General features: G+C 68.3%; 2 protein-coding genes across 4 annotated transcripts; one reads left to right on the plus strand and one right to left on the minus strand.

Annotated features, from left to right (window-relative positions):
* The first annotated feature begins 186 nt into the window (after positions 1 to 186).
* Positions 187 to 6,098, plus strand: ZNF385A (zinc finger protein 385A). The gene is made up of 6 exons (XM_074167372.1): positions 187 to 282; positions 1,181 to 1,384; positions 1,577 to 1,673; positions 2,703 to 2,869; positions 4,169 to 4,261; positions 5,868 to 6,098. Exons 1-6 carry the CDS (start codon positions 187 to 189, stop codon positions 6,096 to 6,098), a joined length of 888 nt encoding a protein of 295 aa, XP_074023473.1.
* Positions 6,099 to 9,077: 2,979 nt separating this feature from the next.
* On the minus strand, positions 9,078 to 13,985 carry COPZ1 (COPI coat complex subunit zeta 1). 3 transcript variants are annotated; one of them, XM_074167374.1, is made up of 9 exons: positions 13,951 to 13,985; positions 12,684 to 12,752; positions 12,292 to 12,373; positions 12,092 to 12,183; positions 11,256 to 11,311; positions 10,419 to 10,496; positions 10,219 to 10,270; positions 10,063 to 10,101; positions 9,078 to 9,188 (listed from the first exon to the last, which is right to left on the minus strand). In XM_074167374.1, the coding sequence occupies exons 1-9, from the start codon at positions 13,966 to 13,968 to the stop codon at positions 9,141 to 9,143; spliced, it is 534 nt and encodes a 177-aa protein (XP_074023475.1). In that variant the 5' UTR covers positions 13,969 to 13,985; the 3' UTR covers positions 9,078 to 9,140. The 3 variants fall into 3 exon arrangements, with proteins under 3 accessions (XP_074023475.1, XP_074023477.1, XP_074023476.1); XM_074167376.1 differs by lacking the exon at positions 12,684 to 12,752 and having other exon boundaries at positions 13,951 to 13,968; XM_074167375.1 differs by lacking the exon at positions 10,063 to 10,101 and having other exon boundaries at positions 9,141 to 9,188; positions 10,231 to 10,270; positions 13,951 to 13,968.
* Between the last annotated feature and the right edge of the window lie 3,044 nt (positions 13,986 to 17,029).

Consider the following 17,029-nt stretch of genomic DNA (forward strand, 5'->3'; position numbering starts at 1 on the left):
CCCCACGGTGCCCCCCCCAGCACCCACTGTGTCCCACTGGGCACCTGCTGTGCCCCCCCCCCACCGCAGCACCTGGGGTGGCACGGGGGGTGCTGGGGTGGTTTGGGGGGGTTGGAGGGGGGGTGTATGGGTGCTGCCCCCCCCCCCCCCCCGGGCAGGATGTGACCCCCCCACCCCGCGCCGCAGATGGAGCCGGTGCCGAAGGTTCTGGGGGGGGCACTGGCCAAGCCCCGGCGCCCCGTCATCGCCTGCAGCGTCTGCCAGATCCGCTTCAACTCCGAGGTGGGGATGCCCCCCCGCCCCCGACAACTGGGACCCCCCCCCACAACACCTGGGACAACCCCCCAGGGTGTTTAGGACCCCCCCCTCCCCGGGTGCCTGGGTGCCCCCCCTGTCGTGGATGCCTGGGTTCTGCCCTGGTTTGGGGGGGGCTGCACCCCAGAGCTGGGTGCCCTTCCCATGGTGGGATCTGTGTTCTTGGGGTGGGGGTCCCCAGAGTGTCCCCGTGTCCCCAAGGAGGGGTTCTCCAGGCTGGGGGGGGCCCTGGGTGCCACGTCCCTACGAGTGGTGACAGTTGTCCCCAGCCTTGGGGGTCCCCAGGTTTGGGGGTCACCAGGGTGTCCCCTGTCCCCAGGGCTGGGGTCTCCAGGGTGACACTTGTCCCCAGGCTTGGGGGTCCCCAGGTTTGGGGGTCACCAGGGTGTCCCCTGTCCCGAGGGTTGGGGGTCCCCAAGGTGGGGGGCCCTGAGGTGCCGTGTCCCCATGAGTGAGGGTCCCCAGGGTGGTAGCCGGGGGGTCCTCAGGGTGCCCCATGTCCCCCAGTTTAGGGGTCACCCAGTTTGTGGGTCCCCAGGGTGTCCCATGTCCCCGGGTTTGGGCGTCTGCAGACTGGGGGGGCCTTGGGTGCTGTGTCCCCAGGGGTGGGTGTCCCCATCGCATCCTGTGTCCCCAGGGGTGGGGGTCTCCAGGGTGTCTCATGTCCCTGGGGTGGGGGTCTCTAGGTTGGGGTCCCCCATTGCACTCCACGTCCCCAGGGTGTCCCACATCCCCAGGGGTGGGGGGGTCCATGAGGTGCCACGTCCCGGAGGTGACCCGCGTCCCCAGAGGAGGAGGGGTGTCCCTGGGGGGGTCCCACGCTGTCCGCGGGGGGGGTCACACGCTGTCCCCACGCTGTCCCCAGAGCCAGGCGGCCGCGCACTACCAGGGGAACCGCCACGCTCGGCGCCTGAAGGGGCTGGAGGCCGCCCGCGCCCGCCGCGGGGGGGACACCGGCGACCCCCCCGACACCCCTGGCCCCACACCCGCCCCCCCACCGGAGACACCCGACCGCCCAGGTGGGTCCCAGCACCCCGGGGTCCCCCCAGTGACACCCCCAGACGCCTGGGTATCCCTCGGGGGGGGGGTGGGGGGGTGGTGTCCTGGGGGTGCCTCATTGACCCTCCCCATGTCAGCAGGAGAGCAGACCCCGGCTCCTGCAGCCCCTGGGGCCCCCGGGCCCCCCTCGCCCCCCGTTCCCCCCCCGGCTGCGGCCGCAGAGGGGTCTGGGGGGGTCCGGGGGGGCGCAGCAGGGGAGGAGGAGGAGGAGGAGAAGGCGAAGGCCAAGCGGCTGCTCTACTGTGCCCTCTGCAAGGTGGCCGTCAACTCCCTGTCACAGCTGGAGGCGCACAACAAAGGTGGGGGGCTCAGGGGGGGACACGGGGACACTGGGGGGGCAGGGGGGTCTGGGGGGCACAGGGATGTGGGGGATGTGGGGATACTGGGGGGGCAGGAGGGTCTGGGGGGCACAGGGACGTGGGGGATGTGGGGACACTGGGGGGGCAGGAGGGTCTGGGGGGCACAGGGACGTGGGGGATGTGGGGACACTGGGGGGGCAGGAGGGTCTGGGGGGCACAGGGACGTGGGGGATGTGGGGACACTGCGGGGTAGGGGGGTCTGGGGGGCACAGGGACGTGAGGGACGTGGGGACACTGGGGGGGCAGGAGGGGATGGGGGGACAGGAGGGACATGGGGGACAGTGGGGGGGCAGGAGGGGATGGGGGAAAGGGGGGGGGTGGGGGGACATGAGGGACATGAGAACATTGAGGGGAACGGGGGGGGTCTGGGGGGCGCAGAGACGAGGGACATGGGGACAGTGAGGTGGCAGGAGGGGATGGGGGGACGGGGGGATCTGGGGGATGTGGGGACATGAGGGACATGGGACAGCGGGGGGGCAGGAGGGGATGGGGGGAACGGAGGGGACCTGGGGGGCACAGGGACACGAGGGACATGGGGACACTGGGGATGGGGCGGGGGTCTGGGGGCACAGAGATGCACACCAAGTGGCACTGGGGGACACTGGGGTTGGGGGGGGACAGGGGTCCTATGGGTGCAGGGAGCATCCCTGGGGGGGTCTGGGGTGCCTGCAGAGGCTGCGTGGGTGCAGGGGGGGTCCTGGGAGGCTCTGTGGGTGCAGGGGGGAAGTCCTGGGGGTCCCGGGGGGGGTCTCTGGGTATGGGGGGGGGGGTCCTGAGGTGCAGGGAGTTCTGGGGGTCCTAGAGCAAAGAGGGGGTCCCAGGGGGGTCTCTGGGTGCAGTGGGGTCCCAGGGCAAAGGGGGGGTCCCGGGGTCCCAGGGGAGTCCCAGGGTCCTAGGGGGGGTTGTCTCTGGGCATAGTGGGGTCCCGGGGGGGTCCTGGGGCGCAGGATGACCCCCCCGTGCACGCAGGGACAAAGCACAAGACGCTGGTGGAGGCCCGCAGTGGGCTGGGGCCCATCCGCGCCTTCCCGCGGCTGGGGGGGGCTGCGGGGACCCCCCCGGCCGAGGCCCCCGAGCGTTCCTTCCACTGCCAGATCTGCAACGTCCGCCTCAACTCCGAGCTCCAGCTCAAGCAGGTACCCAGGACCCCCACATTCCCCCCCCCGGGACCCCTAAACCTCCCCCCAGGACCCCCACATCCCCCTGGGACCCCCAAACCTCCCCCCCGGGACCCACAGACCTTTCCACAGAGCCCCAACCATCCCTGTGGGACCCCCAGACTCTCCAGGGACCCCCAGATCCCTCCAGGGACCCCGAACCCTCCCCCGGGACCCCCACATCCCCCAGGGACCCCCAGCTCCCCCCCAGGACTCTCAGCACTCCTTGGGACCCCCAAACCCTCCGAGGATGCTCAAGCCTCCCCCTGGGATCCCCCAAACCCTCCAGGGACCCCCAAACCTCCCCCTGGGACCCACAGACCTCTCCACAGACTCCCAACTATCCCCATGGGATCCCCAGATCCCTCCAGGGACCCCCAACCCTCCCCCCAGGACTCCCAATGCTCCCTGGGACCCCCAAAACCCTCCAGGGACCCTCAAACCTTCCCCTGGGACCTCCAAACCTCGCTGGGACCCCCAGACCCTTCCAGGCACCCCCAACCCTCCCCAGGACCCTATGGGACCCCTCCCAAACCTTCCCCAGCCAGTTGGGACCCCCAAGGACCTCACGGGACCTCTCAGACCCTCCTGTCCCCCCTGGGAACCCACCCCCCCCGGACCCCCAAACCCTTCTGAGACCCTCTGAGACACCTCCAGGATCTTCTGACTCCTCCTGGGACCCCCAAGGACCCCACAGGACCCCCCCAAACCATCCTGAGATCCCAGACCCCTCATAAATGCTTTTTGGGCCCCCTAGACCCCATGGGACATCACCCCCCCCCCCCAAAACCCATCCTGAAATCCCACCTCCCCCCAAAAAAATGCTTTCGGGACCCCCAAGACTCTCACAAGACTCCCCCAAACCCTTCTGAGCCCATTGGGAACCCCCAGACCCCATGGGACCCCCCCCTCCTAAACCATCCCAAGACCCCAGATCGCCCCCCCCCCCCAAATGCTTTTGGGATCCCCCCCAGACCCCATGGGAGCCCCCAAAACCATCCTGAGGCCATTGGGACCCCCCACCAGACCCCCTTGGACCCCCCAAAACCATCCTGAGCCCATTGTGACCCCCCACCAGACCCCCTTGGACCCCCCAAAACCATCTGAGCCCATTGGGACCCCCCACCAGACCACATGGGACCCCCCAAAACCATCTTGGAGCCCCCCCAGACCCATTTGACTCCCCTAATCCCTCTCCCTGGGACTCCCTGAGGCCCCCCCATCACACCCCCATGAGGTTTACCCCCCTGCTCAGCCCCACCTGCTCCCCCCCCCCAGCACATCTCCAGCCGACGGCACCGGGACGGGGTGGCCGGGAAACCCAACCCACTGCTGAGCCGCCACAAGAAGCCCCGGACCCCCCCGGAGCTGGTGAGCAGGGGAGCTGGGAACAGGGTGTCTATGGGGTGACTATAGGGTGTCCGGGGGTCCCCATGGGGCAGGGGGGTGCCCAGGGGTATCTATAGGGTATCCTGGGGATGCTCTATGGGGCAGAGGGGGGGCCTGGGGACACCTATAGGGGGCCTGGGGGGGTCATGAGGGGCAAGGGGGGTGCCCAAGGGTATCTACAGGGTATCCTGGGGGTGCCCTGTGGGGCAGAGGGGGGGCCTGGGGACACCTATAGGGGGCCTGGGGGGGGACCTAGGGGGCAGGGGGGTGCCCAAGGGTATCTATAGCGTATCCTGGGGGTGCTCTATGGGGCAGAGGGGGGCCTGGGGACACCTATATGGGGCCTGGGGGGGTCATGAGGGGCAAGGGGGGTGCCCAAGGGTATCTACAGGGTATCCTGGGGGTGCCCTATGGGGCAGAGGGGGGGCCTCGGGATACATATAGGGGGCCTGGGGGAGGACCTAGGGGGCAGGGGGGTGCCCAAGGGTATCTATAGGGTATCCTGGGGGTGCTCTATGGGGCAGAGGGGGGCCTGGGGACACCTATAGGGGGCCTGGGGGGGTCATGAGGGGCAAGGGGGGTGCCCAAGGGTATCTACAGGGTATCCTGGGGGTGCCCTGTGGGGCAGAGGGGGGGCCTGGGGACACCTATAGGGGGCCTGGGGGGGGACCTAGGGGGCAGGGGGGTGCCCAAGGGTATCTATAGCGTATCCTGGGGGTGCTCTATGGGGCAGAGGGGGGCCTGGGGACACCTATATGGGGCCTGGGGGGGTCATGAGGGGCAAGGGGGGTGCCCAAGGGTATCTATAGGGTATCCTGGGGGTGCCCTATGGGGCAGAGGGGGGCCTGGGGACACCTATATGGGGCCTGGGGGGGTCATGAGGGGCAAGGGGGGTGCCCAAGGGTATCTATAGGGTATCCTGGGGATGCCCTATGGGGCAGAGGGGGGGCCTGGGGACACCTATAGGGGGCCTGGGGGGGTCATGAGGGGCAAGGGGGTGCCCAAGGGTATCTATAGGGTATCCTGGGGATGCCCTATGGGGCAGAGGGGGGGCCTGGGGACACCTATAGGGGGCCTGGGGGGGTCATGAGGGGCAAGGGGGGTGCCCAAGGGTATCTATAGGGTATCCTGGGGGTGCCCTATGGGGCAGAGGGGGGCCTGGGGACACCTATAGGGGGCCTGGGGGGGTCATGAGGGGCAAGGGGGTGCCCAGGGGTATCTATAGGGTATCCTGGGGGTGCCCTATGGGGCAGAGGGGGGCCTGGGGACACCTATAGGGGGCCTGGGGGGGTCATGAGGGGCAAGGGGGTGCCCAGGGGTATCTATAGGGTATCCTGGGGGTGCCCTATGGGGCAGAGGGGGGCCTGGGGATACATATAAGGGGCCGGGGGGGGGCTGGGGGGGAAGGGGAGTGCCCAGGGGTATCTATAGGGTACCCTGGGGGTGCCCTATGGGATGGGGGGGGCCTTGGGGTACCTATAGGGTACCTTATGGGGCAGGGGGGGTCCTTGGGGTACCTATAGAGTGCCTGGGGGTGCTCCATGGGGTGCCCCACCCATTGCTGACCCCCCCTTTTCCCCCCCCACAGGCGCCGCTGCCCTTCCCCAAGGAGCTGCCCAAGGCGCTGGCAGGGGGGGGGCTGCTGCCGCCCCCCCTGGCCCTGGCAGCCGCCGCCGCCGCCATGGCCGCCCCCCCGCTGGCCCTGCGCCCCCCCGGGCCCCCCCTCCTACCCGGGCCCCCCCTGGCCCCTGCCCTGCTGCGCCCCGCCCCCGGGCCCCTGCGCCCCGCCCACGCCCCCCTCCTCTTCTCCCCGTACTGACCCCCCCCGGCAACCGTCACCCGGCAACCGTTGCCTGGCAACCGGCACCCGGCAACCACCTGGCAACCGGTACCCAACCCTCACCCGGGACCCAGCGGCTGTTACCTGGCAACCAGGACCCAGCAGTCACCCGGCAACCGTCACTTGGCAACGGTTACCTGGCAACCCTGCAGCATGACCGTTGCCGCGTGACCTGGTTACCTGGCAACCAGCCCAGAATGGTTACCTGGCAACGGTTTCCTAGCAACCAGCCACCAATGGCTACCCAGCAAAGGAACCCAGAAATCTGCCCGGCAACACTCCTCAGCAACGGTTACCCGGCAACGGGAGCCACCCACCCATCATCCTGCCTGGCAACAGTTACCTAGCAACGCACCTAGCAACCTGCCTGGCAACCTCCCCCTGGCAACGGTTACCTAGCAACCTGCCTGACAACGGTTACCTGGCAACAGGACCGGCACCCAGCAATGGTTACCCAGCAACCCTCTGAGCAGCGGTTGCCTGGCAACCGGGAGATGTTTACCCAACAACGGGACCCAGCAGCAGTTGCCCGGCAACGGGACTGGGCCCCACCGCCCAGCAACGGTTACCTGGCAACAAGCCCCTGCAATTGCACCTGGCAACGGTTACCTAGCAACCGTGCCCATCAGTGGTACCTGGCAACGGGACCCAGCGATGATGAGCCGACAATGGTTACCCGGCAACGGGACCCAGCAACTGCACACGGCGATGGTCGGTGGCAACGGTTACCTGGCAACGGTACTTGGCAATGGTACCTAGCGATGGTTGCCTAGCAACCACACCCAGCATCCACACCTGGCAACGGGCCCTGGCAGCTGCACCTGGCAACTGAGCCCAGCAACCACCCCTGGCAACAGCACCTAGCAACGGTACCTGGCAACAGTACCTGGCAACGGTACCTGGCAACCACCCTGGCAACGGTAGCTGGCAACAGCACCTGGCAACGGTACCTGGCAACAGTACCTGACAACAGCACCTAGCAACGGTACCTGGCAACCACCCTGGCAACGGTACCTGGCAACAGCACCTAGCAACGGTACCTGGCAACCACCCTGGCAACGGTACCTGGCAACAGCACCTAGCAACGGTACCTGGCAACAACCCCGGCAACGGTAGCTGGCAACAGCACCTAGCAACGGTACCTGGCAACCACCTTGGAAATGGTACCTGGCAACAGCACCTAGCAACAGTACCTAGCAACCGTCCATGGCAACAGCACCTAGTGACGGCACCTAGCAACGGTACCCAGCAACTGTCCTGGCAACAGTACCTAGCAACCACCCCTGGCAACAGCACCTGGCAACCATCCCTGGCAACCGTCTCCCAGCAACCGTCCCCTGGCAACAGCCCCCCCATTCCCCCTCCCCCAGCTGCTTTTTGGGCTCAGCGATTATTTTTTAACTGGAATTGGGATATTTGGCAGGAAAATGATGAGCCCCCCCCCCTCTCCCCGGCCCCACTGCACAACTCCCGCGGGGACGGGGACCCCCAGCACCCCGGGGTGGGGTGGGGGGGTCCGGGGGGGGGGTGTGTGTGTCCCCAGCAACCCCCATTCCCCCCCCCCCCGGCACCTCAGGGATCCGCTAAGCAATCAGTGATGGCTCGCAGGGAAGGGAGCCCCCCCCCCCCCAACCCCGGGGTGCTTCTCCCCACTCAAGGGTGCCCCCCCCCCCAAGCCATGACCTCTTGCACTGAGGGCAGCGAGCCCTGCACACGCCCCCGGGGGGGGGGGGACACACTCATCACCCCCCCCCCTACCCTGGGACCCCCCCCCCCACCTCCGGGCCCAGCCCATTGCAATAATGCGGGGGGCCGGGGCACCCCCCACCCTGTAAATAGCGGCCCCCCCCACCCCCCCCAGACCTCCTGGTACTGCCCCACAAGCACTGTGCCCCCCCCAATCCTTAGTGCCCCCCACTATCCTTGTGCCCTCCCTCCAAACCCAGCATTTCCCATCACTGTGCCCCCCCCCCATCCTTATCACCCCCACTATCACTGTGCCCCCTCCAAACCCAGCATCCTCATCACTGTGCCCCCCCCGCCCCCCTTACAGCCCCCCACTGGGACCCCCCCATCCTTATTGCCCCCCACTGGGACCCCCCCATCCTTATTGCCCCCCACTATCACTGTGCTCCCCCCCAAACCCAGCATTCCTCATCACTGTGACCCCCCCAATCCTTACTACCCCCCCACACTGTGTTCCCCCCAACCCAGCATCCCCATCACTGTGACCCCCCCCACACTATCACTGTGCCCCCCCCCCAGCCTTACCACCCATCACTGTGCCCCCTCTTATCACTACAGCCACCCCCCCCCCACAAAACCTTGCACTGCCCCCTCCTCACTGCACACCCCCACCCACTCTTTATTGCCCCCCACCCTCACTTGGCACTGGCCCCCCACTTTCTTGCCCCCCCCCCCCCCCCAGTCAATACTGTGATCTAAGCAAAGCAATAGCAGGCGAGGGGGTGAGGGGGGGAACAGGGCTGGGGGGGGGGGGGACACAGAGCCTTGTTACCCTCCCCCGCATCTGCCTGTCCCCATGTCCAGTCGTCCCCCCCCCCCGGCTTTGCCCCAATAAATGATGAGGTTTGAGCCTGTGGTCTCTTGTCTGGGGGGAGGGGTGTACTTTGGGGGGGGGGGGTCAGAGGGTCCCTGTCCCCCAGGTGTGTCTCTGTGTCCCCCCCCAATCCCCACACACTTGCATGTCCCCATGTCATCCCCCCCCCCCCCCCCTCCACCCGCACTCCCTCACACACATGCCCCCGCGCCCCCCCCACCGTGTCCCCACAGCCCCGCTGTGCCCCCCCAGCAGGTAAGGAGCACTCAGGGACCCCCCCCCTCACTGAGGGGGGGGCCACCAAACACTCCCCCCTCCCCACCCAGATGCCTGGGTCCCCCCCCAGACTGGGGCCGGGGGGGGTGGCGCAGGGAGAGACGAGGCAGCACACGGGTGTTGGGGGGGGGATGGCGTGTTGGGGAGCCCCTGGGGGTGTCTGGGGGCGGGGAGGGGGGGGCACGTTAACGCAGCAGCGACCACTTGATCTGCTCCTTCGCCGACTGTAGGACCTGTGGAGGGGGGGGACAGTGTCAGGCAGGGGGCACCCATGGGTGCGGGGGGGGGGGCATCCGTGGGCACCAAGGTGTGGGTAGCTGTCCGGGGCGGGGGGGGGGGGGGGGGGCAGGGACACCCGGGTGGCACTTGTGGGGCACCCGTGGACATGGGGAGGGGCATGGAGGGATGGGGGGGGGCTCAGGGGCACTCAGGTGGCACTGGGGAGGGCACAGGGAGGGATATTGGGCACCCGGGGGGGGCATGGGGGGCTACGGGGAGGGATATGGGGACACTGGGGGCAGCCGGTGGCACCTGGGGGGGGCATGGGGGGCTACGGGGAGGGATATGGGGACACTGGGAACAGCCGGTGGCACCTGGGGGGGCATGGGGGGCTACGGGGAGGGATATGGGGACACTGGGGGCAGCTGGTGGCACCTGGGGGGGGCATGGGGGGCTACGGGGAGGGATATGGGGACACTGGGGGCAGCCGGTGGGACCTGGGGGGGCATGGGGGGCTACGGGGAGGGATATGGGGACACTGGGAACAGCCGGTGGCACCTGGGGGGGCATGGGGGGCTACGGGGAGGGATATGGGGACACTGGGGGCAGCTGGTGGCACCTGGGGGGGGCATGGGGGGCTACGGGGAGGGATATGGGGACACTGGGGGCAGCCGGTGGCACCTGGGGGTGGCATGGGGGGCTACAGGGAGGGATATGGGGACACTGGGGGCAGCCAGGGACACCCAGGTGGCACCCCCCTACAGGTTGGGGGGGGGTGGCTCAGAGTTGGGAGGAGAATGCCAGCCACGGGGGGGGGGGGGATGCAGAGGGGACCATGGGGGGTCTTGGGGGGGGCACAGGTATCCTGGGGGGGGGGTCAGGCCCTACCTGTGAGACCGTCTGCTCCGTGAGGGGCACGTCCTCGCCCTGTAACACATGGAGGGAGGTGGGTGCCTGGGGCAGGGGGGGGCGCCCAGCACCCCCCAGCACCCCCTTCCCTTCCCTCACCCCCCTGCCCCCCCCCCCCCCGGACCCTCCCCGTACCCGCACGGCCACACGATGAACCACTTGCTGGGGATCGCTCTCCAAGACGACGCTGGGGGGGGGGACACACAGAGAGCCATCAGCACCCAACACCTCGCCCCCCCCCCCCCCCCCCACGGGGCCCCTGGGCACCCGGGGCGGGGGGACAGACCCCGAGGGGGGGGGGTCACAGGTCCCGGGGTGGGGACACGGGTGCTCACCCGCCGTCCACGATCTCGTCCACAGCCAGGAAAAGCCCTTCCATGTTCTCCAGCAGCGCCCGCTTCTCCACGTTCTTCCTGGGGGGGGCCCTGCCCGCTCAACACCCACAGCCGCCCCCCCAGCAATAGGACCCCCCCCCCGACCCCCCAAGTGCCCCCCCTGGAATGTGCCTGCTGTGTCCCCCAACCTGTGCCAGCGCCCGTTGGTATTCCCTGGAACCCTGAGTGCCCCCCCAGGACCCTGTGTGCCGCCCCCCCAGGCATATGGGTGACTCCCAGGACCCACGGGTATGTCCCCCCCTGAAGAACCACTGGGTGCTCCCCCCAAGGAGCAATGGGTGTCCCCCCCCCCCAGGCCCATTGGGTGCCCCCCTCGGGATCCACGGGTATGTCCCCCCTACACCAAACCCATTGGGTGTCACCCCCAGGACCCACAGATGCCCCCCCCAGGACCCATGGCTATGTCCCCCCCCAGGACCCATAGGGGCCACCCCCTGCACCAATGGGTGTCCCCCAGGCCCACAGATGCTTCCCTCATCCCAGGACCCATTGGGTGTCCCCCCCAGGACACACAGATGCCTCTCCTGGACCCACAGATGTGTCCCCCCCCCGCCAGGACCCATGGGTATGTCTCTCCAGGACCCATTGGGTGTCCCCCCCAGGACCCACAGGTGCCCTCACGAGGGCTCATGGGTATGTGTCCCACCCAGGACCCACAGATGGCACCCCAGGACCTACAAGTGCCCCTCCTGGACCCACAGATGCTCTCCCCTCCCTGGGACCCATAGCTGTGTCCCCCCCCCCGGACCCTCAGGTGCCCCCCCGGACCCTCAGTACCGCAGCATCTGGCTGAGGGAGTCGAAGAGGCAGTTGAGGACGGCCGTGAGCATCAGCTGGGGACAGCGGGGTCAGCGGTGGCACTGCCAGGCGAGGGCACCCCCAGGTCCCCCCACCCCCAGCCCGGTGGCACCTTCTGTGTCTCCCCCCTCCCCTGGGACCTTTCTGTGTGTCCCCTCTGTGTCCCCAGCCCTAGTACCCCCTCCATGCCATGTTGTCCCTCCATGTCCCCCCCTGCCACCCCTGGGTGTCCCCAACCCACCACCCTGAGTGGCCCCCCTGCCCTGGCACCCCTGGGTGTCCCCCCTGCCCTGCCACCCCCTGGGTGTTCCCCCTGCCACCCCGGGTGTCCCCAACTCACCATCCCGAGTGCCCCCCCTGCCCTGGCACCCCCTGGGTGTTCCCCCTGCCACCCTGGGTGTCCCCAACCCACCATCCTGAGTGCCCCCCCTGCCCTGGCACCCCTGGGTGTCCCCCTGCCCTGCCACCCCCTGGGTGTCCCCCCTGCCACCCCGGGTGTCCCCAACTCACCATCCCGAGTGCCCCCCCCTGCCCTGGCACCCCTGGGTGTCCCCAACTCAACACTCCTGGGTGTCCCCCCTTCCCTGGCACCCCCGGGTGACCCCCTGGCCACCATCGGGTGTCCCTCCCTGCCACCCCGGGCATCCCCCATGCCCTGGCACCCCCACGTATCCCCTCCGGCCACCCCTGGGTGTCCTCAACCCACCACCCCCTTGCCCCGGCATCCTGTGTGTCTGTCCCCCCCTGCCACTCCTGGGTGTCCCCAACCCACCACCCCGGGTGTCCCCCCTGCCACCCCCGGGTGTCCCCCCCACCTCGTTCTCATGGGAGCTGCCGATGACGTAGAAGTAGAGATCGATGCTGCTCTTGTAGACGACGGTGAGTCCCTCCAGCAGCGCAATCTCGCCTTGGGGACACAGCCTGGTGTCACCTCTCCTGCCCCGGGACACCCCCCCACAGCCCCTCTGTCCCCACGAGGGGGCATCCCCCCCCTCCCCGTCCCCAAAACACGCACTGTCGGTGCGATGGGTCTTGTTGAAGATGTTCTTCTCGAAGGCTTTCTGCTCCTTGGCGCTGGGGTAGGTGTCGTCGTAGTACTGCAGGGACAGTGGCACTTGGGGACACAGGCCACCCCCTCCGCCACCCCCAGGAGCCCCCTCGACCCTGCTCTGGGCCACCAACCCCGTCCCCAACCCCCTCTGTCCCTTCCCAGCGTCACCAAATACCCCTTTATCAGCACCATGTGCCACCCCGGGTCCCTGTACGACGTCCCAGCCCTCCTGGTGCCACCCAGTGTCCCTACGCCCGTGTCCCCGCTTGCCACACCCCCCTGGGGTGCTGTTCCCCATCCCTGTCCCCGTCCCCACCCCCTGCGTGTCACCATCACCCCCCCCCCGTGCCCCTCACCTTGACGAAGAGCCGGTCGCCATCGTTGTCCAGGATGATGACGGCTTTAACAGTGTAGAGAGACGGCTCCTGCGGGGACAGGACCACCGTCACCCTGCTGCCACCCCCTGCTCGGGGACAGGGGGCACCCCCAGCCCAGCCAGGGGGGACACCCTGTGTCACCGCACCGCCCCACCCCCCGCGTCACCCAAACACCGCCTCGGTGGCACTGAGGACACCGGGAAGGAGCCTGTGTCTGCCACTCCCGTCTAGCCAGGGGGTCCCGGGTGGTGGCCACTGCAGGGCCAGGCCGGGGGGTCCTTGTCCCTGTCCCCCTCCCTGTCCCCGTCCCTGTCCCCGTCCCCGTCGATCCGGGTGCTCCCGAGCTCCCGGGACCAAGTTCTGTGATGCACTGACTGCCCGTAGCCACAGCCGGAGTGTAGGACAGAACCTCGCCCCGGGCGCTGCCAGGCCACCGACGGCCACCCAGGGCCACCACCGATGGCCACCAACAGCCACCGCCACCAGCCACCGCCGACGCCCCCCCCTCCACCCCCCACCGCCACCCTCAGCCCCCCCTGTGGGTGCTGCCGGTGGGGAGCGTCACCCCCCAGCCTGGGAATCGTCACCCCGCGGGCAGGACAGGGCCACCCCGGGGGGGGGGGGGTGACGGCCACCTCCATGAGCAGGGAGTAGCCCCCCCACTTACCCCCACTGGCAACCCCCCATTTACTCCCACTACCCCTCCAGTTACCCCCAGTGGTACCCCCCTCTTCACCCCCATTCACCCCCACTGGCACCTCCCCAGTTACCCCCACTGGCACCCCCCATTTACCTCCAGTTACCCCCCCAGTTACCTCCATTCACCCCCACTGGCACCCCCCATTTACCTCCAGTTACCCCCCCAGTTACCCCCATTCACCCCCACTGGCACCCCCCCAGTCACCTCCACTGGCACCCCCCATTTACCTCCAGTTACCCCCCCAGATACCCCATTGCCCCCCGGTGGCGCCCCCCATTGGCACCCCCCCATTTACCCCCAGCAGCACCCTGGTATTTACCCCCCGACACTGCCCCCCGTTGCCCCACTTACCCCATTGTCACCCCCAATTTACCCCCCTGCCCCCCCCATCGCCGCCCCACCTTCCCCCCCCCTTTCCTCCCCACTGGCGCCTCCATTTCCCCCCTCACTGTCCCCCAGGACCCTCCAGTTGCCCCCCCAGCCCCCCCATCTCCCCCCATCGCCCCCCATTTCCCTCCCGGCCTCCCCGGCCCCGCCGCCCCCTACCAGGATCAGCGCCTCCATTTTGCGCTCGCCGCTGCCGACGTGGAGCCGGAAGAGCGGCCGCCGCTCATTGGCTGCTCCGCTGCCAATCACTGCCCCCGGCACCGCCCCTCCGGGCTGACTGGGCGAGCCCTCCCTCCCTCTGACCAATCGCCGCGCAGCTTCGCGCGGAGGGCGGGCCGGCTTTTCCCGCCCTCCCCGAATCGAGCGCTGATTGGATGAGCGTCCCATCCGTCACCGCCGCGCCGCTCTCCCGGAAGCCGGGGGGGAGGGGGCGGTGCAGTTCCCATGGTGACCAGGGAAGCGCTGACGTCACCTCTTTGCCGGTTTCACTGTGGGAAGCGGAAGCGGAAGAGGAAGCGGAAACGGAAGAGAGAAGCAAAAGCGTTTCTCTCTCGGCTCTTGGCCACACCCCTCAGAGGGTGACGGCCCGCGATGGGCGGGGTTACCTGTGACCTTTGGCCTCTCCGGGGCGGGGTCAGGGGTCAGGAGGGGACGTGGGGACACGGGGGACTTTGGGGGACACGGGGGGGGGGACAGAAGGGGACATGGGGGGATGTCGGGGGACGTGGGGGGATCTGGGCACATGGGGAGATGTGGGGACGTGGAGGGGGACAAGGGACAAGGGGGATGTGGAGGGATGTGAGGGGACACGGGGGACTTTGGGGAACACGGAGGGGGACAGAAGGGGACGTTGGGGGATGTGGGGACATGGGGGGATGTGGGGACATGGAGGGATGTGGGGGGACATGGAGGGGACACGGGGGGGACAGAAGGGGACATGGGGGGATGTGGGGACATGCGGATGTGGGGGACAGAAGGGGACATGGGGGGATGTGGGGACATGCGGATGTGGGGGACATGGAGGGGACACAAGGAGGACGTGGGGACATGGGGGGATGTGGGGGGACATAGGGGGATGTGGGGACACGGGGGGATTGGGGGGACTTGGGGGGACATGGGATATGGGCAGATGTGGAGGGACACGTTGGGGGCGAGGGGACACAAGGGGGACATGGGGGGGGACACACAAGGGGACATGGGGGGATGTGGGGGGACATGGAGGGATATGGGGGGATGTGGAGGGACGCAGGGGGACATGGAGGACACGGGGGGACACAAGGGAACATGGGGGGACATTGTGGGGACATGGGACATGAGGGTGACATGGGACGTGGGGACATTAAGGGGGGGACAAGGGACAAGGGGGTTGTGAAGGGATGTGAGGGGACACAGGGGACTTTGGGGGACACGCAAGGGGACATGGAGGGATGTGGGGGGATCTGGAGGGGTGCAGGGGGACATGGGGGACACGGGGACACAAAGGGATGGGGGGACATTGGGGGGACATGGGACATGAGGGTGACATGGGGGGATGTGGGGAGACATTGGGGGATGTGGGGTGACATGGGGACATGAAAGGACGTGGGGGGACATGAGGAGACGTAGGGGGACATGGAGGGGTCAAAGGGACATGGGGGGATGGGGGAGGACTTGGGGACACGGGGGGGACTCGGGGGGACATGGGATATGGGGGGATGTGAAGGGACATGGAGGGACACGGAGGATTTTGGGGGACATGGGGGATGTGGGGGGACACGGGGTGACACAGGGGACAGGCAAGGGCAGGGACCCCCGCCACCCTCAGCGTCCCTGGGGGTGTGTGGGGCGGGGGGGGGGTGTGACACCGTCCCTTGGGGTGTCACCGGAGGAGCGGTGCCACTGTGGGGGGGTGTCAGCCACCCGGATGCCCGAGTCCCCCGCGGGGGGGGGGGGGCGGATGCCCTGGGCCCTTCTGATAACGCCTGGCGGAGTGGGGGGGGTGTCCCACGTGTCCCCCGTCTGTCCCCAGGGCCCCGGGGCTGGCAACCGCCGGTGGCTTCCGGATGCCTGGGTTCCCCAGGGGGAGGACGGGGGGACAAGGGGGGGGACGCAGCGGTGTCCCTGTCGCTGCCGCCCGCTCCCTGTGCCCCCCAGGCGTCCCCATGTCCCTCCTTCCCCCATCCCCCTTATCCCTTTGACCCCACTGGCATCCCCATCCCTGTCCCCATGTCCCCTGGTTTTGTCCCCATGCTCCTTCTTTCCCCATCACTGTGTCCCCATGTCCTCCTTTTGTGTCCCCGTGTCCCCCCTTCCCCTGTCCCTGTGTCCCCTTGCCCCCCATAGATGTCCCCATGTCCCCCTTTCTCCTGTCCCAGTGTCCCCTCTTCCCCTGTCCCTGTGTCCCCTTGTCCCTTTGACCCCACCAGTGTCCCCACATCCCCTGTTTTTGTCCCCATGTTCCCCCTTCCCCTGTCCCTGTGTGCCTTTGTCCCTGTGACCCCAAAAGTGTCCCCTTGTCCCTTTGACCCCACCAGTGTCCCCATCCCTGTCCCCTTGTCCCCTGTTTATGTCCCCCTTCTGAGTCCCCACGTCCTCTGTTCCCCTGTCCCCATGTCCCCAGCCCACCACCATGTCCCCTCTCCCTGTCCCCCCACACTTCCCCCCCCGGGTTCCTGTCACCCCCCTCGTTGTCCCCAGCGTGTCCCCGGGGCGGGCACCCGGTGGCAGTGGGCGGGGGGGCCACCCTGGGGGCTGGCACTGCCGGGCCTGTCCCGTGTCCCTGCGTTCCCACATCCCCTGAACACAGACACCAGGTGGGTCCCGGCACCATGGGGCACACGCGTGTGCAATGGGGGGGGGGGTTGTCAGGGCCTGGCACACGTGTGTGCCCAGGGATCGGGGTATCAGTACACACATGTGCCCAGGGGGGGATCATGCATGTGGCCGGGCATTGGTGTGTTTGTACACGCGTGTGCCCAGGGATAAGGGTATTGGTGCATGCGTGTGTCAGGGATCAGTGCACAGGTGTGTTCAGGGAGGGTGCACATGTGTGCCCAGGTGTTAGTGTGTTTGTGCTTGTACTGGTGCACGCGTTTGCCCAGGGATCAGGGTATCGGTGCACACGTGTACCTGGCGTAATCGCACAAGCGTGTTCAGGGAGGGTGCACGCGTGTGCCTGGCTGCCAGAGTACACGTGTGCCCGTGTGTTTGTGCTTGTGCCGGTGCACAAGTGTGCCTGAGGACCACAGTATCGGTGCAC

This window comes from Numenius arquata, unplaced genomic scaffold (assembly GCF_964106895.1).
Source record: "Numenius arquata unplaced genomic scaffold, bNumArq3.hap1.1 HAP1_SCAFFOLD_1159, whole genome shotgun sequence".
Taxonomy (NCBI): domain Eukaryota; kingdom Metazoa; phylum Chordata; class Aves; order Charadriiformes; family Scolopacidae; genus Numenius; species Numenius arquata.

What these genes read in the sequence shown, in the direction of transcription:
- COPZ1 (XM_074167374.1), bottom strand. An exon ending in GACGAGATCGTGGACGGCGG is followed by an intron (nt 10,271 to 10,418) that starts GTGAGCACCCGT and finishes CCCCCCCCCCAG; the next exon opens with CGTCGTCTTGGAGAGCGATC. An exon ending in TTCATCGTGTGGCCGTGCGG is followed by an intron (nt 10,102 to 10,218) that starts GTACGGGGAGGG and finishes CATGTGTTACAG; the next exon opens with GGCGAGGACGTGCCCCTCAC.
- ZNF385A (XM_074167372.1), top strand. Translation starts at nt 187, where the DNA reads ATGGAGCCGGTGCCGAAGGTTCTGGGGGGGGCACTGGCCAAGCCCCGG. An exon ending in CCGAGCTCCAGCTCAAGCAG is followed by an intron (nt 2,870 to 4,168) that starts GTACCCAGGACC and finishes CCCCCCCCCCAG; the next exon opens with CACATCTCCAGCCGACGGCA. An exon ending in CCCGGACCCCCCCGGAGCTG is followed by an intron (nt 4,262 to 5,867) that starts GTGAGCAGGGGA and finishes CCCCCCCCACAG; the next exon opens with GCGCCGCTGCCCTTCCCCAA.